This window comes from Penicillium antarcticum, assembly GCF_028974205.1.
Source record: "Penicillium antarcticum strain IBT 31339 chromosome Unknown utg000008l_segment0_segment0, whole genome shotgun sequence".
Lineage (NCBI taxonomy): Eukaryota > Fungi > Ascomycota > Eurotiomycetes > Eurotiales > Aspergillaceae > Penicillium > Penicillium antarcticum.
Window position 1 is genome coordinate 99,772 of NW_026695306.1, and position 25,700 is coordinate 125,471.

The 25,700-nt window shown below is 49.8% G+C and overlaps 9 protein-coding genes across 9 annotated transcripts; 4 read left to right on the forward strand and 5 right to left on the reverse strand.

Moving 5' to 3' along the window:
• Window positions 1-239: 239 nt before the first annotated feature.
• On the reverse strand, window positions 240-2,210 carry N7508_007582 (acyclic terpene utilization AtuA family protein; the record flags this gene model as incomplete). The annotated part of the gene is made up of 3 exons (XM_058465646.1): window positions 240-1,766; window positions 1,817-2,130; window positions 2,180-2,210. The coding sequence occupies 3 exons, from the start codon at window positions 2,208-2,210 to the stop codon at window positions 240-242; spliced, it is 1,872 nt and encodes a 623-aa protein (XP_058316974.1).
• A 510-nt stretch (window positions 2,211-2,720) lies between these two features.
• On the reverse strand, window positions 2,721-5,095 carry N7508_007583 (MRX complex nuclease subunit; the record flags this gene model as incomplete). Its single annotated transcript, XM_058465647.1, has 2 exons — window positions 2,721-5,035; window positions 5,083-5,095. The coding sequence occupies 2 exons, from the start codon at window positions 5,093-5,095 to the stop codon at window positions 2,721-2,723; spliced, it is 2,328 nt and encodes a 775-aa protein (XP_058316975.1).
• A 289-nt stretch (window positions 5,096-5,384) lies between these two features.
• N7508_007584 (F-box and WD domain protein) lies at window positions 5,385-9,713 on the forward strand (the record flags this gene model as incomplete). The annotated part of the gene is made up of 4 exons (XM_058465648.1): window positions 5,385-5,475; window positions 5,537-5,923; window positions 5,975-8,956; window positions 9,274-9,713. The coding sequence occupies 4 exons, from the start codon at window positions 5,385-5,387 to the stop codon at window positions 9,711-9,713; spliced, it is 3,900 nt and encodes a 1,299-aa protein (XP_058316976.1).
• A 2,129-nt stretch (window positions 9,714-11,842) lies between these two features.
• Window positions 11,843-13,426, reverse strand: gel2 (1,3-beta-glucanosyltransferase gel2; the record flags this gene model as incomplete). Its single annotated transcript, XM_058465649.1, has 4 exons — window positions 11,843-13,027; window positions 13,078-13,227; window positions 13,274-13,354; window positions 13,421-13,426. 4 exons carry the CDS (start codon window positions 13,424-13,426, stop codon window positions 11,843-11,845), a joined length of 1,422 nt encoding a protein of 473 aa, XP_058316977.1.
• Window positions 13,427-15,433: 2,007 nt separating this feature from the next.
• On the forward strand, window positions 15,434-17,274 carry N7508_007586 (uncharacterized protein; the record flags this gene model as incomplete). The annotated part of the gene is made up of 6 exons (XM_058465650.1): window positions 15,434-15,692; window positions 15,752-16,089; window positions 16,221-16,253; window positions 16,312-16,566; window positions 16,617-17,026; window positions 17,061-17,274. The coding sequence occupies 6 exons, from the start codon at window positions 15,434-15,436 to the stop codon at window positions 17,272-17,274; spliced, it is 1,509 nt and encodes a 502-aa protein (XP_058316978.1).
• Window positions 17,275-17,654: 380 nt separating this feature from the next.
• On the reverse strand, window positions 17,655-18,412 carry N7508_007587 (TOM complex receptor protein TOM20; the record flags this gene model as incomplete). The annotated part of the gene is made up of 5 exons (XM_058465651.1): window positions 17,655-17,756; window positions 17,834-17,922; window positions 18,000-18,048; window positions 18,100-18,296; window positions 18,358-18,412. 5 exons carry the CDS (start codon window positions 18,410-18,412, stop codon window positions 17,655-17,657), a joined length of 492 nt encoding a protein of 163 aa, XP_058316979.1.
• A 255-nt stretch (window positions 18,413-18,667) lies between these two features.
• On the forward strand, window positions 18,668-20,838 carry N7508_007588 (exocyst subunit EXO84; the record flags this gene model as incomplete). Its single annotated transcript, XM_058465652.1, has 3 exons — window positions 18,668-19,055; window positions 19,109-20,390; window positions 20,448-20,838. 3 exons carry the CDS (start codon window positions 18,668-18,670, stop codon window positions 20,836-20,838), a joined length of 2,061 nt encoding a protein of 686 aa, XP_058316980.1.
• A 1,437-nt stretch (window positions 20,839-22,275) lies between these two features.
• Window positions 22,276-23,956, forward strand: N7508_007589 (acyl-CoA synthetase; the record flags this gene model as incomplete). The annotated part of the gene is made up of 3 exons (XM_058465653.1): window positions 22,276-22,552; window positions 22,605-23,737; window positions 23,792-23,956. The coding sequence occupies 3 exons, from the start codon at window positions 22,276-22,278 to the stop codon at window positions 23,954-23,956; spliced, it is 1,575 nt and encodes a 524-aa protein (XP_058316981.1).
• Window positions 23,957-24,197: 241 nt separating this feature from the next.
• N7508_007590 (DUF3237 domain-containing protein) lies at window positions 24,198-24,789 on the reverse strand (the record flags this gene model as incomplete). The annotated part of the gene is made up of 4 exons (XM_058465654.1): window positions 24,198-24,248; window positions 24,310-24,380; window positions 24,438-24,647; window positions 24,708-24,789. 4 exons carry the CDS (start codon window positions 24,787-24,789, stop codon window positions 24,198-24,200), a joined length of 414 nt encoding a protein of 137 aa, XP_058316982.1.
• Between the last annotated feature and the right edge of the window lie 911 nt (window positions 24,790-25,700).

Consider the following 25,700-nt stretch of genomic DNA (forward strand, 5'->3'; position numbering starts at 1 on the left):
AGTGTGATTAGTCTACCAATATAAGTTATTGAAATCTTACTTTATGCTTATGCAGGTTGTAGGAACCACCTACGGAGGAGGTTGGAGATATAATCCGGTCACCTGACCCTATACTTGTAACTCTCGCCTATGTATAAATGAACCTTCCCCTTCTCAATAATGAGTCTGTCCAATCATCATGTTGCCTACTCAAAATGTTTCCTCGAACTCTATATGTATACACTTCGCGGAACCCCGCATCACAGCTTTCCGCGGGTTAAAAACCGTATCGGAAGATCGACGTGGCGCGCTCTGAGGTATTCCGCCACATTCTTTCCTAGAAAGTCGACTGTGGTAGTCACACCGACGCCTCGGTCTAGCAGATTGCGGAACAAGAAATGCACGGCATGCAGACTGGGTAACTCAAAGCGTTCAATGGCTAGGTCAGGTTGTTGGCGGCCCGTGTCTCCCAGTAGTACCTTCGCCGTATCTACAGACAGCAACACCCTTAGCCACTGATACTCATCGCGGTGCCGCACCCAGAAGCCGCAGTTGGCATCAGCCCCCTTGTCCCCTGAACGGGCATGTACAATCCAGCCAAGGGGACCGCGAGTTGTCGGCCCAAAGTCGCGGGCAAGGTCGACAGGCTTGTTAGTCTGTGTGACTGGCTGCGATGGCTGGCGTGCTGGGTAAGTCTTGGTGTTGGGTGGGGGTGGAATGTCCAGTGTCTGCGTAGATGCTGTCGGCTTCCAAGGCATGTGAACACGGTGCTGGACTGCGGACTGCGGCATTAAACTAACATAGTACTCGAAGACCGCACGGGGGAATCCCTGACGCATATCCAAGTGGAAGGTAGCACCAGGGTATCCTTGCATGATGTTATCCGAAATTGGCTTCAGGAAACGAGTGGGTGCAATGTCCTCTGCGCGTCGTGCCTGCACGACAATGCGCAAGGGGACGGTGGCGCGGTTCTGGTCGTGAGGATCGGGAAAAGCAGAGCCCAACAAGTCAAAGTTGAGAGATGTGTATTGATCTGAAAAGGGCGCCAGTTGTCGAACGATCTGTGCCTCCAGCATGCGTGCTTTGGCTTCAATATCCAGGCCAGTCAAGAACCACCATGCCTCAGCCTGGAACCCACCCCGTGCGGTGATACCGACCTTGGTGGTAGGCGGAGGAGGACTAGACCGAACTCCAAGGACAGCAACCCTGTTGACACCTCGCTTTTCGAAATAGATGCCATCGAGGACCGCTGTGACATCGGAATTGTAGTACCAAGGTCCTTGGATTTCATAGAGCAGCTGTGAAGTGCAAGTTTCAACAGTGACCGCGCCACCGGTAGAATGCGCTTGCTTGGTGATCACAACCTCGCCTTCGGCAGATATCTCAGCGATGGGATATCCAATGTTAGTCCAGGCATCTCCACCCGCTTGCTCCAGTGCTTTGAAACCTGTAAAGTTCCCACCACAAACGTAGTTGCTACATTCAATAAGATGCCCGGCCACAAAGGCGTTGGCTAGCTTGTCGAGGTCCTCGCGCTGCCACCCATGGTACCAATAAGCAGCCCCGATGACAGGCGAAGCATCAGAGACTCGTCCGCAGAGCACGATATCAGCACCCTCTGCGAATGCGGCTGCAATGCCTAGGCCGCCGAGGTAACACTGGGCATAAATCGGCTCAAATGACCAATCTGCCAATCGTTCGCCAGTGTAGATATTGCGGAACTCAGACCCAGAGGTCAGTCCTTTCTGGAGGCTAGTCAAGACTTCATCCCCAGAGACCCATGCGACCTATATAAATTAGCGGTTGATCATTACCACCATAGAGAGACATGACTAACCTTTAAATCCAGCTTCTTTGCTTGCACCATGCGCACCACCACCTCGTAGAGACCCTTCGTATCAGTGACTCCAGCATTGACCGCAAGCTTAATACCGTGCTTAGCCAAATCCTCCAGGGCCGGCTCAACAGCCTCCAGGAACGAAAGATCATAAGCAGGCTGCGAGCTGGTCTGGTCCACGCGCCGACCCGCAGCGGTGGCCATATTGTACTCGCTCATGAAGTCCGCAATGATCACATCGATTGGGTCAGTCGGATGGTGACGCGCGAAATCAGCAATCGCTTTGCGCCGGTCCGAGGTAGACCCAGAGGCACCTGGACGGTTAGTTGGTGTACATGTACATCGAAAATCCCGGAAACTGACCTGCAACACGAATAGATCGACCCTTGGTCATTTTGATCAACTTGTTGAACAAGTAGAAGTTACATGTCGGATCAAAAGTTACATGTCGGATCAAAAGTTACATGTCGGATCGAAAGAAGGGCAGGCACACCGCATGCGGCCGAGGTGACTTTGGTCCTCGGCTTGGAATGCGGGGAACAGTGAAGTACTCGGAGTAAATGAGATGCAGAATATATCTATACAAAGAATAAGCAAAGAAGCAAAGAATAAAAGAAGTTAGAATAAAACATACCGCAAATTACAGTACGATGTTCAAATCAGGTCTGTTCACCGCAGCGGCATCAAAGTGAATATCAATATGTTCCGAGTAACAGACAGCTACTCTGGCCTCATGGAATGATGTTTTGATTTGTCTTTCCAAAGTAGATAATATATGAAAGTGATTTGAGCAAGTGATTTGAGTGATTACTCTTATTAAATACAATTGGAAAAATATTGGAAGAAACGCTACTTATGCTGCACTGGGTTCCAGTAACTCCATACATGCAAAGCAAAAAAAAAATCACCTTCGTCGACGAGAATTAGTACTTGGCATTTCTTCAAAGGCATCGTCGTCATCGTCATCGTCATCATCATCAACACCATCGCTTATGACACTCAGGTTACGCGTGGAGCGACTTGGCCTCGATGACTGAGGTGCACTGGCCTGAGAACCAAAGTTCAACGTGCTTTGGGCCTTAGCTCGTGGCGCAGGAGCCCGACGAGAAGCACGGGTGCCAGCTGTAGCTGTGGATGGGGCTGGGGAAGCAGCAGCTCGCCCACGGCGCTGGGTAGTTGTCGTTGGTGCAGCCTTCCGCGACTTGGCAGTAGTAGATGGCTGTTTGACAAACAGCGCCTGGGAGTCATCATCATCATCATCATCTGAAATGAAATTGGCAGCGTGATCATCGTCATTGTCATCTAGCATGATCACATCTGATTCATCTTCCGAAACGATCTGCTTCTTGCGACCCTTGGTGGCTGCGGGTGTTGTCTTGGGCTTGGTGGTACGTGCAGTGGCTGCTGCACCGCGACCACGACCCCTGCCACGGCCACGACTGGGTGCGGCTGCAGCACGACCGCGAGCTGGGGCTGTACCATCTTCTCCAGCTTCCTCCTCGGCTGGGTCACCACCCTCGTTGTCAGAGTGAATCAGCGCACCAGGCTGATCCTCCCAGACACCATCAAACTCAGTATCCCAGCTGTCTGGCTTAGGCTTAAAACGCTTCTTGCCTCGAGTTCGCTTTTTCACGCCCTTGGAGAACATGTTCTCCATTTGACCGCGGTATTTTTCCATGGCGGTAGTCAATGAGCTATGTTCCTGCTCCTCATCATCCATACCATCGTCGTCACGATCCAAGGCTAGCAAATGTTTGACTTGACTCTCAAGGGATTCATTGACAAACATTTCCATCGCATGCTTGTCGTCCTTGTCGATAAACTGAGCAACGGCATCACCGAAAGAATTCTGCGGCAAAATACTCAATGACTGCGAAGAAAGGAACTCGCGCACAAGCTGCTCGACCTTCACAGTATCAAGTGCTGCCAGATGGGAGACAGCAGCTTCATCAATCGAGGTATCACCCTTGCGCGAAGTGGATGCTGTCTTCTTCTTCCGGTAAAATTGTACGACGTCATTTACGTTGGCCACCTTGCCCACGAAACGGTTTGAAAAGCGCTGCGGATTTTCACAGTCGTAGGTCCCTCCTTCCGGTGTGGATGTCTCGACACGTAGACGGATGAGAGGAAGGGGAGGCTGAGGTGCATCTTCGTCATCCTCATCCTCATCACGCTCGCCTTGTGCGTCAAGCCATTCGGCATTGGCTTCTTCAATTAATTCTTCCACAATGGACATAAGGAACCGTGTGACCTCCGTCCGGTTGTTTTCCTTGCGGGCAAGCTTCTGGGCATCTTTTTCCTCTGACATCACAATCTCGCGCATCACAAATGGCCGCACGGTCTTAAGCCGAATGGGCTCATTCTTGAACCTTCGGCCTGTAACGCTGAGTATGGAAACCTGTTTTGTCACGGCCTCTCCAGGTACCAGGGATGTAGCGACAGATGATCCTGGTTGCATAACGTGGAACTTCGTTTCAGGATTAAGCTTGGGATCAATTAGGCATTCATGCTCGTGCCCCCAGACAACCAGGTCGAGGAACTCCGGGAGGAAATTCTCGGGCAAGTAGCTGGTCTCGGTATGCGCATGGTGATTTTGGTGAACGGACATCAGATTGAACCAATCGTCCTTCTGAACAGATGGCTGGAAGAACTTGACCTTGCCATCACGGAATGTGCGAAATAGTCGCTCATCACGGACATTGCTCATCCCGTAGAGTGCCAGCTTTGTTCGACCCTTCTGTAACAGGACTGGTTTGATCTGAATGTTGTCTGATTCTGGAGTACGGCCATAGTAATTGAGAAGACCAGATACTTGCAGTAGATCCAGCGCAGCCAAGTGACCTTCTCCAGAGGGATCGTCATGATTGCCGTGGATGGAGAAAATGGGGATAGCCACATTCATATCCAGGTCTTCATAGTTGACATGGTTAAAAGCTCCCTGGAAGTTCTCACTAGCATCACTGAGCATCTCCAGCTCACAAGGCTTATCTCCAAAACAGTTCATACGGATTGACCGCATCACCTGGTACATAGATTTGCGCGACGGCTTGTTCTCATGGAACAGATCTCCTGCCAAGAGCACCATATCGACATCTCGTTCCTTGGCCAGGCACATTATCTCATGGAAACTCTTCCAGCTATCATCTCCACGGATGGGATCTCGCTCGTTATAACCAACATGATTGTCAGTGGAGATGAGGATGCGGATGGTTTCCGCCTCTGAGATATGTCAGTCGGTGTCCAGCATTCCCTCTATGATAACTTACCATTTACGGGCATATTCGAAGATAGAGTTCGCGTCTCATGCAGAACTGGCTGTAGGATATACCGAAGATGAGATATATACTACTTTGTAGATGGAGGAAGATTCATCAACACGACTTCACGTCACACTTGGCGATGCTTCGCGTCGTCACGTGTCAGACGCGTGAAAGTAGCGACCAACCAGCAATAAAACAAGACGTAAAGAGATATGAGTTTGATACTGAGAGAGAAAACAGGGGAAACAGCAGAGAAGAAGAGAAAAAAAGGGAAGAGATATGGCGAACGGAAAGGGAAGCAGAGCCGCATGGATGTGAATGTGCGGGATGGCCACTGCGCCTCGCCTTCCGCCTCTGCACCCGTTCATTCTCTTCTCTTCATCAACGCCCACACGCTTCGTACATTCTCCTCCTACCTTGTATCTTATTTTCTCGACTGATCCAGACTCTACTGGCTCAGTCGCTATTGCTCCAACCTTTCCTCAAGACCTTTTTATGCAACCAGAGCCTACTGCCGTATTTCAACGTGCGACCCCCGTTGACTCATCCCAAGTCGATCCCAGTCCCACCCAGCATGGACATGACCTCGATGACGCTCAAGTCTCTGACCTTCTCCAGCGAGAGAAGGCTACAGTCTCTGTGGATGTCTCCGACATGTCGGTCCAAGGTGAACAGCACGCGTCCGTGAATATCGACGGTCGCCCTGCCCCGCCCCCAGTCGATCGAGTGAGTCAGTATGAGAACGCTGGAACTCCCGGGACTCCCCCTATGCAACAAGAAGAACTTGCATTCCAGGTAGTGGCTTCCAACGGCCAGTCGCAAGGATCTCTTGAGACCTTCCCCAATGGTAGGTCCTTCTCAACCCCGCAGCGCATTGCTTTCTGACCTCCATCGCCAGAGGTCCTCACTCATATCCTCTCGCACCTTCCTCCGCAGTCCTTGTCGGCTATCACCCTGGTGTCTCGTCGATTCCATGCACTAGTCACAACGCCACACGCCTGGAGGATCGCCTTTTCGCGTTTCTTCCCGGGGCCGCAGGCTGTAGAGGATGATCGTCATACCACGATCAACGATGAAGACTTGCTGTCGGACCGGCGGTACTTCTCAAGGCTAACTGCACTGGCATCTTGGCGCAGCGAATACATTTTACGCACCCGCTTGATGCGATCTTTATCCCGAGGCAAACCTGCGCAGTTCGAGCCGCCTAAGAGGAATGGCACCGTACGAACGGCGAGTGCTCGTCATGGGAGCGCGATAGCGACATACACTTCGAATCTGCTCTTCCCAGTTAGCCACATCCACGGATCTTTCAGCCCGGATAAGGACCCCCACTTCATTCATGGCGCTGCTGAGCAAGGCATCGCATCTGCAAGCGATCCCTCGACAATTAAAGTCGGCACCTGGGGTGTTTCCGATCACCAGATGTTCCGTCACTTTGCGGACCTATTCCCTGCAGAAGCACAGTATGGCCTGGGAGCCGGCGACGTGGTTGGTCTGCCCAACGTGATGGATGTCAGCCAGTTATATGGTATGGTCTATGGCGAAGCCTGTCCGCAGGGACGCAGCTACTTCATTTCAACGACGGAACAGCGTGGTCGGTTCCTGGTGCCTTCAGAATTGGGTTCCCATCCAAAGCTTGGAATACCTGCGGTGAACATGATTACCCATGCTGTTTGCTCAGTTTGGATTGCCAAATCCTCTCGCATTCTCAAGATGACAGAGGGGCTCGTCGGAACGATGTCTGGTTCATCCTCCGGGGTGCTTACAGCGTATTCTCTGGGTCCTAATCCGACTTACGAAAAGCGATATGAACGAGGTCAGCCGACTGCTAAATGGGTATTAAGTCCTGGTGTTCCTATCATTGGAATCGCCGTAGATGAACAATATTCGACCAAGCGCCATTTAGAAAGACGTATTTGGGCTGTTGCTCTAAATGCTTTGGGAGAGATCTTCCATCTGACTGAACTTCCTCGGCAGCCGAATGTCCCTTTTACCGCCAAACTCGATGCTGAGCAACTTGACGAGCTAGCTTGGAAGACTGGCAGAAGTGCGCGCTGGGAATTGGTCGAAGCAAGCAGACGTGTGGCACGCCCAGACCCCTTCAACCGTGAACTTGTTGATGGCAGCTACAGTCCGCGCTCATCCTCCGATTCCATGGCCCTTAACGAACATCAGATTGCGGCTGAAACAAAGGAGATTGAAAAGTTTCTTTCGTTCAAACCTAAGCACTTCCGCAAAGTCTGTGAAAGCTGGAATATGCAACGCGAACTTGAGGTGGACTTTGCTGGTGGTGATGGTCGTGGGGCTGGCGAGTCGGTTATTGTCATTGCGCGTGGTTCAGGTGAGGACGAACAGGCATCGATCAAGCGATTCATGCGCTCTCCCCCAAAACTCGATTCTGCCTCATTCACACCAGAGTCTCGTCCTCTCGCTACGCCGCCACCGCCGTCACTTTTTGGTGGCCCAACATCGACTTCGCCGGTCAACAGTGTCCCTTCTTCTCGATCTTCCAGCCGAGAGGCCCTATCGACTTCTACAAGCTATGAATGGCGCCTATCAGAGTTCGTCTTCGGCGATTGCAAATCTGTGGAAGTCAGTACCACCGCACTGGATACTTCCGACTTTGCGAACATCACGGCGGAAGAAGACCCTCTTTTAGCAATGTCTGGGAGCTCTCACTCGTCTGCGACTTCTTCGCCAATGCTGCCTCACATGGACCAACCGCGCTCCAGTCTCGATGTTCCTGGACAACGCGCTCGATATCTCGCAATTGGAACCAATAGTGGAATGCTCTTTGTCTGGAACATTCGTGCACCAGCAGCACCATCTACTGAGATCATTAATTCCATATCTCCTCTGCGCATTATCCAAACGGAGTCGCCTCAAGTGTCTTGCCTGGCCGTCACCTCGTTGTACCTGGTACACGGTGGCAATGATGGCCTCGTGCAAGCCTGGGATCCTTTGGCGTCTTCCACCAGGCCGATTCGAACGATCAACTCCCGCTTCTCATCCCGCGCCCGTCGTCGTCTTGTACAAGCCGAGGCATCTGTCCTAGGCGTTGGCAACAATTTCTACGCCACGGGAGCCATTTGCCTTGATACAGATCCTACTGTTCTACGTGGAATGGTTTCGCTGGGCACACACTTGCGCTACTGGTCATACAGTTCTTCTTCGGCTGATCAATACAAAACCAGCAAGCGTCGCCTGCGTCGCTTAATGCGCGGTAACAACGGCACCCCCGAAGGTCAACGTTTCAACAACAGTGGCCGTGGTGCAATCCAGGACTACATCGAAGACGAACGTGTGGAAATGGAACGACAGAAGATCGCGGATGAGAAGGAGCGAGCCCATCTGAGTCAGCGTTTCGGTGTGGATCTGCTGGGGCCAGATGTTGACGAGGAGCAGCTCTTGCTCTATGCCCAACTTCTGAGTCAAGAGGCTTACTCGGGCGACGCCACCAAGAGCGATGAAAATGCAGCAGTTTCTAGCTCGGTCACAAGTGGCTCCTTCCCAGATATTGTTGGTCCCGGTTCCTTTGGCCCTGGCGAGATCTCATCCTCTTCATCCCCCTACCAAGATGCGGTTGATGACAATGATGACGATGAACTGGCCGAGGCAATTCGTCGCAGTCTGCTCGAAGAACAGGATGCTCCTCCGCCATTTGATCTCACGTCCTCTATTCCCATCAAGTACGCGAAAGGAATGCAACCACGCCAACCATCGCCTCGGCCCCATGAGGCCGAGGGCAGTAGACAGCAAGAGATCGATGATCTGGAATTTGCCATTCAGCTTAGCTTGGCCGAAGGCAAAAGTCGGGAGGAGGAAAAGGAGTGGGAAGAGTTCCCATCCCTCGCACCGCCTGTGTCGACCTCGCCATCGGGTAAGGGCAAGGGGAAAGCCAGAGCCGTTTGGGATTGATTTGAGGATCGTGTGCCATTTTGAATTTGTGTGGTTTAGACTTTGTGTGGTTTATTGTGTGATTTTCGGTGCTCCGATTTGGATTTTAATAGTTGGGAACATTCTATTGCAATTCTGTCAAGTTTGTTAAACATTCAAGCATCCTGCATGATGATATAGAGGAACCTTTGCATGTCCCCAGGATCCTCCGGGAAACGCAAATCTCACCCTAGCATCCCCCTTCGTGAACCCTATAGCCCACTCCACGTTGATCTTCAATATTTTCATTCCGAATCCCAGTGACATCACACGGGAGGCCGGACTCTCGCGATCCCGCACCAGAAGATGAGCTCTTCCGCGCCGGTCTCCAAGTCCGCCGCGAAGTCCTAGGCGATGACTATGTGAACAAAGCCATCCTAGAGCCAAATGGCTTCACGGAACTTCTCCAGGATCTCGTAACTAAAGTAGCATGGGCCATGGTCTGGACAAGGCCCGGCTTATGTCGAGCCACGCGAACCATGCTCACCATTGCACCATTGAGTGCGCTTAATCGCCTGGATGAACTCGCTCTACATCTTCGAGGCGCACTCAGAAATGGAGTCACCAAAGCCGAGAACCAGGAGGTTATGCTTCATACGTCCATGTACGCTGGTATGCCTGTCGCAGTGTCGTCGTTTAAGCTCGCCGATCGGGCTTTGAAGGAGATGGAAAATGAGCCAAAGAGGTGTTCTAAGCTTTAAAATGGCCGCGACAGGCTTAAAAGCATAGGCTACATACTCTGTACATCTATGGCTATATCTATTAGAGATGTTCTGAATGTTGGCGGGATCCGACTTTGACCATCTCAATGAATCAGCCTCAAGAACTTCCTAGAATGCAATTTTTCACACTCGCAGCATTGACGAACACATTTTGTGACTAGACCAATGAGAGCTACATCAAGATAATCGACTCAGTAAGCTTTATATTTCTATTACCCGATGTCTAGCGACGATGATCTTGCGTCATAGAGGATACCTGTGAACCAAGGCTAGACCTAAGTATCAACTGACATACCAGGCCCAGTAAGTGAAGCCGAATAGTTCTGGGACGGTAGTCGACGGTGGCCTAGTTCTGGAGTTGTGTCTTTGCCGTTCATTCGGTCAAACTCCACGGGGAGCAACTGGAAGAGATCTTCAACTAATCTCCAAAAATGAATCCCACTCTCCTATCGGCTGATATCTGGGACTGTCTCTTCGAAAGGAAGGAAAAGTCTTTCCAGACAACCATGGTATGTACATCCCTCAGTAGTTGTCAGGGCATGCTAATCCGAGATAGTCATCTTCAAACCCGGTTGGGATATACGCACCTATAGCGGTTTTCGCTCTGGTGAGCTGAGCTTTGGTGCCAATTTACAATGCACATTGGGATGGAAGAAGGACGATGTTCTTTTAGTATTTTCCCTCAGTCATATTTATATACGAGCTGTACACTGGGGCTGTCTTGGGCTGGAGGCGTTGTCTCACCTGCCAACCCGACATATACTACAAAGAGGCTACTGTATCAGCTTGCTGATAGTGGATCAAAGGCACTGGTTGTTCACTCTTCACTCATCAAGGTTGCAACTGCTGCTGTGCGATAGGTTGGATTGCCTGTGTCGAATATATGGGTCGCTGGCGCCCAACCTTCAAGAACAACAGGACCGCAGCTTTTCGATCTATCCTTGAGAACAAAGAAGCTGGAACCATACGCCCCAGAATTGACTGTCACAGATACAGGACTCTTGGTCTACTCATCGGGAACAACTGGACGGCCCAAGAGTGCAACGGTCACTCATACCAATGTGACACTGCACAGACAAGTTGATGGACCATATATGGGCTGGAGAAAGACCGAATTCTTGCAGTCTTGCCAACCTTCATATCTCTAGTATGTCAACCTGCGATTGGATTGTCTTCTTTGGACCCTGACCAGTCTAACGGTATACAGATCTTGTATGTCTGCGCCGACAACCATAATGAGGAAATACTCCATCGCGGGTTTCCTCCGCGATGTATACAAAGAGTCCATAACCACGGTTTACCTTGCTCTCCCAGACACCTGGCCAAAGATCTAGCAATGACACGAGCTCGCCTATCATCCCTGTGAATGGTGACATCAGGTGGAGCACCCCTGCCTCCAGACCTGATTCGCGCGGTATATGATCGACTGAAGATCCCAGTTCGCCAAGCATTCAGATTGACAGAATCGAACTCGCCGAGCCATGTCCAGGTGATACATCAATATCAAAAGCATTTACGCTCCGGCTAACCCCGTCAAACAGGATGAGGTAAATGGAACTATGCAATGAGATCTAACGAGCCACCATTACCCACGGTCGAGGTAAAACTCCTCAATGAATCAGGAGACGAAGTCCAAGGTAAAGGCGAGCAGAGACTTCGTAGGTGTATAAATTGAGTTGATGAGGATCCTAAGGGACCCTCTAGCAAGATCCTTAAGCGTGTTCTGAGACAACGGGCTGAAGGGGCTGACCAAGGAAAGGTAAATTGGGGCTGCTGTTTACGAAGATCGATCATCCAAGCTATGATTCGAGCATAAAAGGTCATAATGGGAAAAACGCGCATTAGAATACATAATGCTACCTTGCCATGCTATGCTAGGAATTCCTTCCAATCTATGCGGGCGGGTTAAAAAACAACAGAACAATAGACATGAATTGTTCAAAAGGGTAAAATAATCATGTGAGAATACCAAATGAATCACAAGAAAACGCGGATGCGAGTGAACAATGGTCAGGAAAAGAAGTAAAGCCTTGAAGCTTATATCAGCTCCTTGGTCGTCTCAAAAGCCAAAAAGAGAGAGAAAAAATTGATGCAACACATCTAAGTGATTACAGAAGGGAAGCAAGGAGCATGAAGATGCCACCCATGCCACCGAAGACGACCGAGGGGGAGCCGCCGTTGATAGAGGCGGCGTTGGTGGAGGTCGAGGTACCGGAAGCGCTGGAGCCGGAAGAGCTGCTGGAGCCGGAGGTAGAAGAGGGAGTGTTGGCACCGGACTTCACCTCGAACTTGACACCGGTGACTTCCTTGCCGTTGTGGTCGTAGACCTTCTGGGGAATGGTGGTGCTGGAGACAGAGACCAGCTTACCGACGGGAGCATCGGGGAGACCGTTCTTGATGTAGTCAGAGACCTTGGAGGGCACCTCGGGGAGATCCCAGGCGTTGTAGAAGGACTTGTGGGTGACGAGATCAGCACTGCACTCCTCGGCCTTGACACTAGTCTGGCTAGAGTTGCTGGAGGTGATGCGGTCCATGTCGAGCTGGCCGAGCTGGTCCTGGAAGTTGGCGTAGTCGATGAGCATGGTGATGGTGTCGCTGTCGTTGACGCTGACCAGACCGTACTCGTTATCCTCCTGGGTCCACTCGTAGACAAGACCACCGGAGAAGGCCTGGGTCATCTCCTCACCGTAGAGGGCCTGGACCTCGGTGAAGACACGGGGCTTGACTTCGTTGCAGCCGTACTCGGAGAAGAAGACGGGGATGGTGGCGTTGGAGAAATCATCGGTGAGAACGTCGTAGCCACTGGCTTTGTAAGAAGACTTGCCGCACCAGGAGTAAGAGTTGAGACCGAAGAAGTCAGCACGGGAAGAGGTCGAGTTCTTGAGGTCACACTCGAAGTAGTGAACGGTGTCCATGAGAATATCACGGATGTCGGCAGCGGAGTAACCAACGGGAATGGCGCGGTCAGAGTTCTTGGCGATGTAGTCCTTCATGTCACGAACAACAGCGCGCATGTACTTGGGAGCAGTGTAGGTAGCATCCTCGTTGATAACCTCGTTTCCGGCGAAGAAACCGAGAAGGTTGTCGTAGTTCTTGAAGCCCTCGATGATACCGAAGACCTGCTTGTAGTAGATAGCGCTGTAGGTGGTCCAGGGAGCGCTGCGGTCGAGATAACCACCCTGCAGAGGGTTGCTGACATCGAGAATCATGTAGATACCGGCGGCGTTGAAGATGGAAGCGCACTCATCGTGGTTCAGGCTGGGCTCGAGGTTGTAGACACGGATAGTGTTGATCTATAAGATATGAGTTGCTGAGTCGCATACAAAGAAGCATTTCAACTTACACCCAGGCGCTGCATGAGCGCGGCATCGCGCATACAGACCTTGCCATCGCTCAGAGGGTCGAGCTTCGCAGTGAAGCCAGAGGAACCACCGGGCTGGTAGTCGACACCAATGATCTGGAAGCGATCACCGTTGTCGGAGTTGACGAAGTCCTGTCTGGTCAGCTTATGCGAAGGCTGATCGCGGGGTATCGCTTACCTTTCCCTTAACCTCGAGAGGTGTAAGAGCCAGCGCAGAGCCTGCGAGGGCGAGGACAGAAGAGAAGAGCTGAGAGTAAGACTAGATAAAGCATTAGTCCGAGTTCCAAGTGCACTTAATCAATTCATGCGACAATGCGACACTCACAAGCATGGTGTTGAGGTATAAAACGAGGGAACTGCGCCAGGCGCGGAAGTATAGAAGTAGCGAACGTGAAACACCAAAGAGCTTTGAAGAAAGAAAGAAAGAGAGGAAATCAGCATTAAAAAGATGAACCCAGGATCAGCTGTCTCAAATGTCTATTGTGGACCCGATAAAGACCCAAGCCACTGAACAATGGAATAGGGGGCGCGTTAGGGGTCTTAGGGTCTTGAGAGTCACTTAGGGCCTCTAGCGGGGTTTGCTGCATTCCCTAATTTCTTGTTTCAGGCTTTTGATACCTGCTGATTAATTTGAATCAATTTACATCATACGTCTATTTGAAAGGGATATTGTAGCGCTTCTCCTTTCCGATTTTCCCGTCAGAAATTTCAACCAAATTTCCACTGAAACCAAACCCCCGCCAAGTGGACGAACTCGCGGGAATTGCCGCCAAGTCCCCGCCAAGGTACGTTCCTCCGCTGGCCAACGCTGGGCCAAGCTGTGTTGCCAGAGGAGCCCAATAGCGGAAGTCGTTCTTCACGCCACAACACTGCCACGGTCTTGGAGTAGGCGCTCGAATTAATTGTCTGCTATTCAGGGGCCACTCCAGAAATATCTTCTTAGCGAGCCCATGTGCTCATCCAAAGCTCTCTTGGACATAACCCAGAGATGACAGAGAGAGATAGACTCCGCCAAGTCTGCAAATTCCCTAGATGTATCACAGAGTGAGAACTTAGGGCTGGAGGTTTGTCCTTTCTGCCATGTCTTCCATATGAAGTTCAACTACTGCAGTCCTTCTTGCTCATACCTCAATTGGTCCAACCTGCGACCGAATATTTATAGATCATCGGACTATCATAAACAGGAAATTAGGTATATGGGAGACCCACCATTTGAGTCACTAGTGACCTTTAATTCATCCTTGTCTCCATTCTTCTCCCTTTTCGCTCTTGCCTCCCTGACTTTGAAACTTATGGACGCAAGAGCAAGGGTTTGGATGATCAAAAATTCCTTTCGAGTCCTCCCCTGCAGCTCAAACACATCATGATTTTGACCGCTCTGTGATTGCTGCATGGGGTATTCCAGACCCCATCATGGTGGACTTGGGTGTTTCAATATCCAAGATTGCCTACCCTTTGTCCGTGTTCTCGGCAGATATAGGGTAGACTACTTCCCGGGGAATATGATCGGTAGTCTGACACATCTTTACCTGTTATTGTCTGCCATCAAATATGTGACTCGAACCCAGATACGTATCACACTTGACAGAGAATCGTTATTTTTGAAGTCACAGTCGTTGCTATTTATCGGTTCGAGCGCTTTTTTGAGAGACTAAAGTGCGAATATGACCAGGAGAGAAATCGACATCACGCACAAAACGCGGATTGAGATGATACAGTAGCTTGATCAAGCAATCCCATCATACCCCAGACCTAGTAGAGACAATCTAAGCCATTGAACATGATAAACCCTTTGTCAATTTCTCTTTTCCCGACAATAATTGAGTTCATCACAAGTTGAATGCTAGAAACTAGTGGGGTGCAGCATAGGGCCAGATAACTATAGCTTAGAGAGCCCAAGAAGCATATGTTGGAGGATGATAGCCCTGGTTTGTCCGTTTGATGATACTTTATAGCCATCGAATTTTCTTTATAAGATATCAATCCAACCCGTTTAGTTCCCACGGAGGATTTCAGGGCTATAAGTCTAAAGTCATTTGGTGTACATGCTTAAGACGAGGAATTGAGACTGTTGTGTTGATCTGATTTGATACTTCCCCTATCCCCACCCGATCTCGTCATCGCAGCCCCGATATTGCTAATCTTCTTTACTTTTCTGGTGTTTTAATCCGATGTTTCTGTTGGGGGAAACAGAAGTATGACTTCATCCTGAAATAATCATTTACTCGGCCGACTGCCATGTGGTTTTCATCGCGTGCAGCCGGATGTTGTGCTACAGGAACTTTATATACTTTCTCCGCAATGTCTTCTTTCGCGTTCTCGCGCTCTCTTCCCAAATATGGTACTGGCTATCAAGGCTATTATGGCTTCGGTATCTGGAAAATACGAGGGTGACCCCAATGTCAAGAATGAGGTGAGCTGCTCTCCTTCCTCAAGCAGCGTCGCCGAGGCCGTGGGTATCAACGAGAAGGCATGGCTACGGAAACTTGACTATCATCTTCTCCCACCCCTCACACTACTGTATTTGCTCTCTCTTCTAGATCGCAGCAATGTGGGAAATGCGCGGCTCGAAGGAATGGCGGATGATATCCACATGTGTATGTTATATACTGTCTTCCCTATCCCAATATGGACCTAACCTATGTCATTTATATAGCCGGAAATCAATACCTAACCGGCTTGACACTATACTTCATTGGATATGTCCTCTTTGAGCTACCCTGCAACGTCGTTCTTAAGAATACCACCCCGAGACAGTGGCTCCCAACATTGACTCTCGTCTGGGGCGTGGTCGCGACTCTGCTGGGAATTGTACAAATTTATCCGGGATATTTGGCATCAAGATTTTTTCTTGGTGTGGCAGAAAGTGGCCTCTTCCCAGGCGTTGTCTTCTATCTATCCATGTGGTACAAGCGCAATGAGCAGCATTATCGAGTAGCCCTATTTTTCAGTGCTGCCTCGCTGGCAGGCGCCTTTGGTGGTATTCTAGCTTGGGTTAGTTTATCTCATACCCAACCGAAGAAAAAGCTAACGTATCTTTAGGCAATTGCTCATATGGAAGGTGTTGGCGGGAGTACATGATCAATCATTTTTGCTATGGTACAATGAACTAACATCTGATAAAGGGCCTAAATGGATGGCGCTGGATTTTCATTCTGGTACGGCTCTAAATTGAAGCTTCATATGTTCCATACCAATGGCTTTTTTTCGGTTTAGGAAGGGCTGTTGACTGTTGTTGTTTCCATACTCGCCTACTTCTGGGTATACAACTATCCATCCACAGCCGAATTTCTGGCAGAGGAAGAGCGACAATTTATCCAATTTCGTCTGAAGAATGACAGTGATGCGACCTTTAATGAAAAGTTTACCTGGTCTGCAGTGCTAGATGCGTTCAAAGACCCCAAGGTTTGGCTTTACGGGTTAGGGTTCCATACCATGTCGCTCCCCCTATACACCCTCTCACTCTTCTTGGTAAATACCCGCTCTCCTATACTGTAAGTCAAGTACTGAATTTTTCTCAGCCCACAATCATCAAGGAATTAGGGTTCTCCGCCGCGAAGGCCCAACTACTTTCTGTACCGCCATACGCAGTCGCATTCGTACTCACTATCGGCGTTGCAATTGCTTCTGAAAATACTCGCATCCGTGCACCATTTATCATGGGTTCATCTGCTCTTGGATGTATCGGATATATCCTTCTGCTGTCACAACATCGCGCTGGCGTATCTTACCTAGGAATTATATTTGCGGCGGCAGGCATTTATCCAGCTGTCGCAATTGTACTGTCTTGGCCTGCCAACAATATATCTGGCCAAACAAAAAGATGCATTGCAAATGCCCTCCAGATCTCAATTGGTAATTTGGGGGCCGTTCTTGGAACGCAGCTCTATCGGACTGAGTCTGCGCCACGATATTTCCTGGGCCATGATGTGTTGACCTACCGATTTATATCCATATTGGTATAGCGCTAACAATATTTTCTCTTCAGGCTTCGCATTGGGCTATCTTGTAGTAAATATTGTCGTTGTTGGGATCTTATGGTTAGTTCTTCGACGAGAAAACGCCGAAAAGGAGCGCGCCAGAGAAGCGCAGGGCCTGACACCGTTGATGGGAGATGTCGGTGATGCTGAGGGAGATTTTCAGGGAGACAAGGATTCGCGATGGGTGTTCCAAACGTGAAACTTATCCTGTCAGATATCTATTTACAGTCCATACTTTCTCGCAATTTGAGGTCAACACTACGCCCGACTATTAGAACGCCCGACTATTAGATTGACAACCTCTGTCCAGCTATAGACTACCTTGCAAATACCGAGATTAGCGAAGTACTTAATCTCCAAAAAAGAACAAAATCCTCTGAGCGAATGAAACAGAGCATGTGAATATCCTCGGCTAGCGGAAAGTATTTAGGATCCAAAATGGGAGTGTCTTCGTTCTTTCTGTCTATAAAGAACGCAATTCAGGTGCTCTCTAATACATAAATTATGAAATGTAACATTGGAAATTCCATAAGTCTTCTAAAATACAAGTTGTTGAGGGGGGATTCACACCGAAATATCTTACTCCACAAGGTCTTCAGCAGGGTTCGCACCAGCGCGAGAGGGGGGACCGTCCAAAGCAATGAGCTCAGCAAGGACTTCAAGGGTTTCCTTGGGAACGGTCTGTATTGGGCATCTGTCAGTCGTGTTCTCGCAGATTGAAGGATGAAAGCTTCGAGGCTGTGGATCGGATAACGCACCTTGTCATAAATTCCAATGAGATCAGCGGGCTGGGGGTAGACCTTCAATGCCTTCCAGAAGGCGACTGCGGCCTCGACCTTGTTGTTGCCTGAGGGAGCGAAAGTGTTAGCAATTGACCTCCAGCATGCGCCATTAAATTAGATGCAAAGTGGCAAGTGAACGTACCATCAGCACAGAGCCCTTCACCCATGGCTACTTGTTGCATGAAGAATGACTGCGAAAGTGTAAGCTAAGTTTCATACGGAACCCGCAAGCGTATACTAACCTCCTTCTCTTCAAGGTCAGTGGGCCATCCATCCTCCTTGGCCTTAGCAAGGGCCTTCTTAATCTCATCCTTCTGTGCGCCCTCGGCGGCAGCTTCTTGCTCCTTCACAACCTTCTCGATGACCTTGTTCTTCTTATTGATGGACTTGCGGAAGGTAACGTCGGTGCGGCGGCGGTGATCAAAATAGACGGCGTAGGCTGTCAGAATAGAACGGTTAGTAGTGAATTAGGTCCCAGGCGACATCAGATCGATCCATACCAACGAGTCCAGTCAAGACTGTGCCGGCAACAATCGCAGTGTTACGGAAGGCCATTGTGAAAGCGGGTAGGCGGAGAGGGTAAAGCGGAAGGGTTTCGAGTCTAAGTCACGAGTATGTGGGACTTGGGAGGATGGATAGTCTGGACAGAGTCTAAAGGAGAGACTCAACGAAAGCGATGATGGAGTTGACGTGTTGGATCGCGTCTTAGGCCGATGAAAATGTTTAACCTCCGGGACCAGCGCTGACTAAGCCCGAAAGTGACCTCACTCCCTTTCCTGCCAGATCACTCCGTTGACAACACTCTTCACGATGGAGGGCCGAGGATTGACTTTGCGAAGTAAATCTCGCCGGCAGCGGCCTCAGATCAGTGCTCCTAAGCCTATCTCCGGGCCATTGCCTGCGAATACCAGGTCACCCGAGTCCAGCCAGGCCGATGTCCCCTCTACTCGAGAGCGGGCACCCCCAAACGATGCGACTTCGGATTTAGTGAAACGACGATACTCGACGCGATTCAACAATGTGCCTGAGTTCGATGCCGGTGCTCCCCCTGTTCCGGCACTCCCAACACAGATGCCTGGAGGGTTCGGCCTACCTCCACAAGCTGTGCTGAGACAACCATCCCCAGCCGATCCCAATTCCCCGGTGCCGAAAGTAGATCTCAATGTGCTACGAGACCCCAGTCTTCCAGTTGATCGATGTTGGTAATTTTTGTCCGTTGCACCTGCATTGAAGCTAATTAGGGGACTTTAGATGTCGCCAGCCTTCTCGCCAACGCGTCCGAGGAAGACATCCAGAAATACCAAGAAAGTCTGCGCAAAGTCAAGAACCGAACCTCTACCGACTTGCAACAGAATGTCTACCAGAACCGCACTCAATTCATAAAGATCAGTAAAGAGGCCGAGAAGCTCAAGGATGAAATGCGGACTCTTCGTACCCTCATGGCGGAGCTTACAACGGCGCTGGGACAAACAAGCGTGGGAAATACACCAAACCCTATGTCCCCAGTCGAGGACTCTTTCCCAAAGCGCAATGCCAACCGTAGTTCGGTCGCCAACTTGGAGAGCATGTGGAGTGTGCAGCTCCAGACCCTATGGAAGACGGTTGAAGGATCGCAGAAGTTCCTACCCGCGGTGCCCGGACGGCACATTGTCCTAGAGACAGGCAACTGGGCTGAGCTGGACTCAGCCACGTGGAAACCGAGACGGCCTGTCCACCTGGTGCTATTAAATGACCATCTCCTTGTAGCAGCGAAGAAGCGCAAGCGAGTCGACCAAAGCCACCCTCACCATCGCGGGCCCGTTCCAACAAAGCTAGTAGCGGAAGACTGTTGGCCTCTACAGGACATCGACATGATCGATCTTGGGGCTAATTTGGGAACTGGAGAAGCACGTGAAGAAGCTTTAGACCGGGGCATTGGTAATGCCATTACCATCCGAGTTGGGTCATCCAAGCCCTTCACTTACAGAAATGATAAGCGCGATCCGTCGTTCAAACAAGAATTGCTGGCAACCTTCCGCAAAACCGTCGAGGATCTACGCCGTAACTTGCGATCGGAGACTGAGGCGGCCAGCAAGCCTTTGGAAGGATATGGATACCTCGCTGGCCGACACCTTTCGCATTCACAAAAGGCAGAGTCATTCGACCTTCCGGATTCCACCAGGGACAAGTCTGATTTGCGAATCGACGTGGATGGTAAACAACAGAACCTCCGGTGGGTGGAAGGACAGGTAGATGAGCTTGATATCGATATCGCTTTACAGCGATTCGAGGCATCTGTGGCCAGCATCGAAAGGTTACGGAAACTGGCCAAGGGACTGAAGGGCAACACTATCGCACAAGATGTCATCAATGTCAAGGTTGATGGACGAGCAACTCGATTGGGTGGCATTCTCTCACGGGCGCTCGTGGACAAGCATTCTTTCCCAGCGGCAACCAAAACCCATGTCAGTTGGTTGACCCGCTTAGGGTTTGAGGATCAGGCGCGCGAGACTTATCTGAAAGCTCGCTCCGACGTGATTGCTCAGCGCATCCGGTATGTTATTTCTACTTTCTATCTACTGCTGGTTTGATATGCTAAATCCTATGACAGAGCTTGCATTTTCGAGGGTGATCTTCCTCTATACATCTTCCAGATTTCCTACGTCTACTTCACTCTCATCAAGAATACCATTGGCATTTACCAGCAATGCTTCCCTAGCGTCATGAGCAGTTCTTGTATCCGATGGGCTAAGCATCATCTGGATGGATTCAATGCTCTGCTTAGTCGACAGCTCAGCAGCGTGCAGCGGGGCACCTCTGTCTGGCAAAAGTGCCTCGACATAGTGCACGAGCATGCAGCTCTCTTGATGGAAGTCGGTGTGGATTTTACGGACTTGGTGGCTCGAGGGTTGGAGGAGAATGGCGAGGGTTCGCCTGACGGGCCTCGCACCGTTCAGCCAGGAGAGCTAGCGCAAGCACCCTCTCCAGCTACCATGATCTAGACTATAATAGGACGTTAAATTGCGAATTAACGACGTGTTTTCAACTTACTATCACCCTCGCATGAAAGATCTTGGGCGAGGCTCAGGTGTCACGGGGCCAGGCCACGGAATTCGGAGATAAGACATAAGCCCGAGGGCATCTATTACCTACACCTCCTTGCGCAACAATCCTTAGACATCATTGCATTAACGATGAAAGTGATTCTCACAGGTTCAACTGGCTTTGTTGGTGGCGAGGTCCTCTCCCAATGTCTACAACATCCCGCCATCACCTCTATCGTAGCGCTAAGCCGTCGTGACTTGCCAGCACACGAAAAGCTCCAAGTCGCGATAGTTGAGGATTTCCTGACCTATCCAAACTCAGTCCGAGAGAAAATCCAGGATGCTGATGCATGCATTTGGTACGATAGGCATAGGGACTCTGTCACGAATCAATCTCATTGAGACCAGACTAACCCCTTGTTGCAGGACACTGGGCAAGGCTCGCATACCCGATAACGACACAGCTCGGCGCGTGAGCATAGACTATACCTTGACTGCAGCCCGAGTCTTCCAAGACACCTGCCAGAAGCCATTCCGTTTCATATACTGTAGCGGGGCGGCAGCAGAGAGAGACCAGACCAAGCCGCTGTGGTTCATGCAGGATTATCGACGCATTAGGGTAAAAAGCACTCTTGTCTGGAGATGGGAATCAACGATTAGGCTAACAAATAACAGGGTCAAGTCGAAACTGAAACCCTGGATTTCGCTCGTGATCACACTGGTTTTGAGGCGCATATTATGCGACCTGCTATGATTTTGACGCGAGATATGAGTCTGCAAAGACTTGTCTTTAGTCTTGGGCCTTCTATCAAGGTTGATGATCTTGCTCGTACTATGTTGGATTTGGCGCTGAATGGTGGACCGAAGAATATATGGGAAAATGCTGATATGAACCAAAGGGATGATAGCTAGAGAGGCCCGAGAGAGGATGGAAGATAATGCCATAGGCTCTGATAATGGTATACTTCCTTGATCTTAGTATGCTTAGATCCTGGGTTGTATATGATCTTTGCATTTCTTTATACTTCTTAGTATACGCCAAGCTTTGGCCAAGGTCGAGTATATCCACGTAGTTCGATACAAGGGATTTCAATGGGCCTTGTTTATGGTTTATATATATTCCGGAAGCACCAGTTTGAGTTGTATCTCTTTGAAACAATCAACTTACAACGTTTATCTTCACATATATCTACGTGTAGGTAGTCAGTCGCATCGAATAAGCCGGAAATTACTCCACATCGGCAGTTCTCCGCACCGGCTAAATGTTGTAAGGGGTCAGATTCTTGTCTTTCCTCCTCCTCTTCTTCTTCTTCTTCCTCTTCAATTCTATACTATCTTAAGTCACTCTTTGGATCTTTCGCAATCAGCAGAGAACAACACATTTCACCTCTCCCCATGCCGATACCCACTCTGCCCCTCTTCGCCGCGGCAGAACAGCATGCGCGCGACGACCCCAACAAAATCGCGGTCATCGACGCCACGAAACAAGAATCCTTTACATTCGTTCAATTGCTAGCCGATGCTGCAGCATTAAGGAAGCGCATGGTTGAACAATTGGGTCTGACTGAGGACCTGGACGAGCGGCGCATTGCATTCTTAGTCCCCAATGGGTATGATTACGTCGTCACGCAATGGGCTGTGTGGGCAGCAGGAGGTGTCTGTGTTCCTCTATGTGCGTATTGAAGACTTTAATATGGAATCACTTGGCTGACCTTTTCGATTAGGCACAAGTCACCCAGTGAAGGAGCTGTTATATACCGTCGATGATTCGGACCCCTCGTTGGTTATTGTTCACCCAGCTTTCGAGAAGATGGCACCAGCATTGCGCGAGGGATGCACTACCGACATTCCATTCATGGGCCTTGAGCCATTAAGTCGCAACGATGCACCGACTATGCCATCCTTCTCTCCACCTTTTGCCCTTACCCGTCGCGCTCTGATGATCTATACTTCCGGAACCACCTCAAACCCGAAGGGCTGCGTCACCACCCACGAGAATATCACTTTTCAGGCAAACTGTCTGGTCAAGGCTTGGGAATATAGCCCCTCAGACCGTCTCATTCATGTGCTGCCGCTCCACCACGTCCACGGTATTATCAATGGTCTAGCCGCCAGTTTCTTGAGTGGTACCATTGTCGAGATGCACCCAAAGTTTGACCCAAAAGTGATCTGGGAGCGGTGGCAGGAGGGCGGCTCAACTTTGTTCATGGCAGTTCCGACCATCTATTCCCGCCTGAATGATTTTTTCGATACTCATATTCGCGGCACTGAACACGAGAGTGCCGCACGGGCTGGAGCTCGCGCTCTCCGACTGGTGGTCAGCGGATCTGCAGCCCTCCCCACTCCTATCAAGTCGAAATTTGCCGAGATATCTGGCCAGATATTGCTAGAGCGATATGGAATGACCGAGATCGGCATGGCTCTCAGCTGCGGGCTTGAGGTTGAAAAGCGAGTTGATGGCAGCGTTGGATGGCCTTTGCCCGGTGTCGAGGTCCGATTGACCGAAAAAGAAACAGGCAAGACCGTTGAAGGCGTGGACGAAGATGGCATGATCGAGATCAAGGGTGGGAATGTTTTCCGCGAGTATTGGCGCAAGTCCGAGGCAACTTCCTCGGAGTTCACAGCAGATGGCTGGTTCAAGACCGGCGATGTCGCCAGACGGGATTCCACTGGCGCATACTTTATCCAAGGCCGTGCTTCTGTTGATCTGATCAAATCCGGCGGTTACAAAATCTCCGCGTTGGAAGTTGAGCGCAAGATGCTCGCTTTGGATGAAATCCAGGAAGTGGCAGTCGTTGGTCTCGCAGATCAAGAATGGGGCCAGCGAGTCGCAGCAGTCGTCAAGTTCCGCTACGGAGTAAGTTGACATGATCTTAAAGATCACAGATTTGTTTTGCTAATACATATGCAGGCTGTACCTGTCGAGCTTCCGGCCCTCCGTGCGAGCCTCAAGAATGAGATGGCCCCTTATAAAATTCCCACTGTCTTGAAGGTTGTGGATGGAATCGAGCGCAATGCTATGGGCAAGGTCAATAAGAAAGCCATTGTGCAAAAGTACTGGCCAGACAAGGCATAAATCATGCGATGAATGAATGAATGAGAGATGAGTGAGGCCCTGTGGATGGGACTGGTTTGGACATGAATTAGCGAAGACACATATAGAGCACTACACGTTTTACATCGAACATAGATCAGATGATATCTTTGTGCTTATGACTCAAACGAAATACGTCAAGATTACAGAACGGTCGCGAATCACCTGTACAAATCGAGCTTCTATTCCGGCCTGAGACATGATATCCAAATTCCTCGCCTCTTCATGCAGATGTGGTGTTCCCGAACTGAGTCGCGTTCCAATCGGACGCAAACTAATCGGAAGGTCAATTACCGTGTTCGCTATAACAGTGAAAAGAGATCTGCACATCTTACATTCCAAGCATCAATCCGCAGCAAGCTAATGTTTTTGTTGGTTGTCTGATTCGATGTCAGAATGCCAATAGCTGGATCGAACTGTATTAGACGGAGATACGGCGATTGACTTCGTGTGCGATACTCACCCACCACACTGTTCAACCAATAATACTTTGGACTTCCAGTCTCAAAGATAAGACGCAAGTGCAAATGATCATCAGGGGCCTTAGGACCAGCAGTCTGGAGGAAGATATCGGCCCCATCATCGGTACGAAAGTTATACCGAGTATCCGCAGAAAAGATATTGGTTTGGGGATCAACGAGGCCCCAATCAGCACCGACATCGAGAATCTTGCCTAGGTAGAGACAAATCATGTTAGATCACCACTGATATAGACTTGGAGTTGGGATCATACCGGAAAGATGAGGGCCGCTGAAGTTTCCACCGACGATGGGAATTGACTTCCGAATTCCATGGGGTCCAGCAGAGGTAGACATCAGATTAGAATCACACTCTACAAATGCTGTGTAAAGAAATGAGAGCTTGGGCACAGCGGGGACTGAAGTCGTAGCAATTCCGGTAGCATGAGAAACATGTAGCTAGAGCAAGCATGCTAGTAGCCCATCCCTGGGAAGAGACAGGGTGCAACATTATGGTTCATGATATATCAAATCTGTGGTTTTTCTTTCAATGATTGAACCAGTAGGAAAAGAAGTCCTGTACACTGGAACGGAGGCAATAGTTGTATAGCCGGGTATACTTCGGATAATCCGATCCATCTGCCGAATCCCCGCCTTTTCCACGCCTCAGTACGTCGAGGATTAACAGGAAATACTCGAATTGACCTGTTTCCCCAGAGAAATCAACAGGGTTGTGACTGGTAATGTCTGAGATTGTACCTAGGCTGAGCTGTTCACTTGCCGTTTTCCCCTGCCGATGGCGATCTGCAATACTCTCTGAGTGCCAGTACATCAACTATTCTTTTTAATTGTAAGTGGAATGCAACGGTATTTATTTTTGATGTTTGATTGTAATTCTAGTTGAGGAAGGCAAGAAAATAGAAAGAACGGGACATTCTGCATCCTAACTACGGCAGGATATGGCTTTGTGTAGTGTCTGTTAAAACCTCGCGCTGGACCTAAATACTAAGGTCCTCCTCATCAGCTTGCAGATTATCGCCAAAGAGTACTGTAACTTGCAATAAAGATTTGTGAGCTATCTCTGGTACGACAAAAAAAAAAAAAAAAAAAAAAAAAAAACAAGAAAACTCCAGCAGCCACGCAGAATTAGCTAAAGAACAGGAGGAATGTGCTCCTAACTGATAGAGACAAGCATCCGAGGAACGACTACTCTAATGATGAAGTTAGCCGGCTAGTTGTTTGAGGTTGCAAGACTGACACTGTTTACT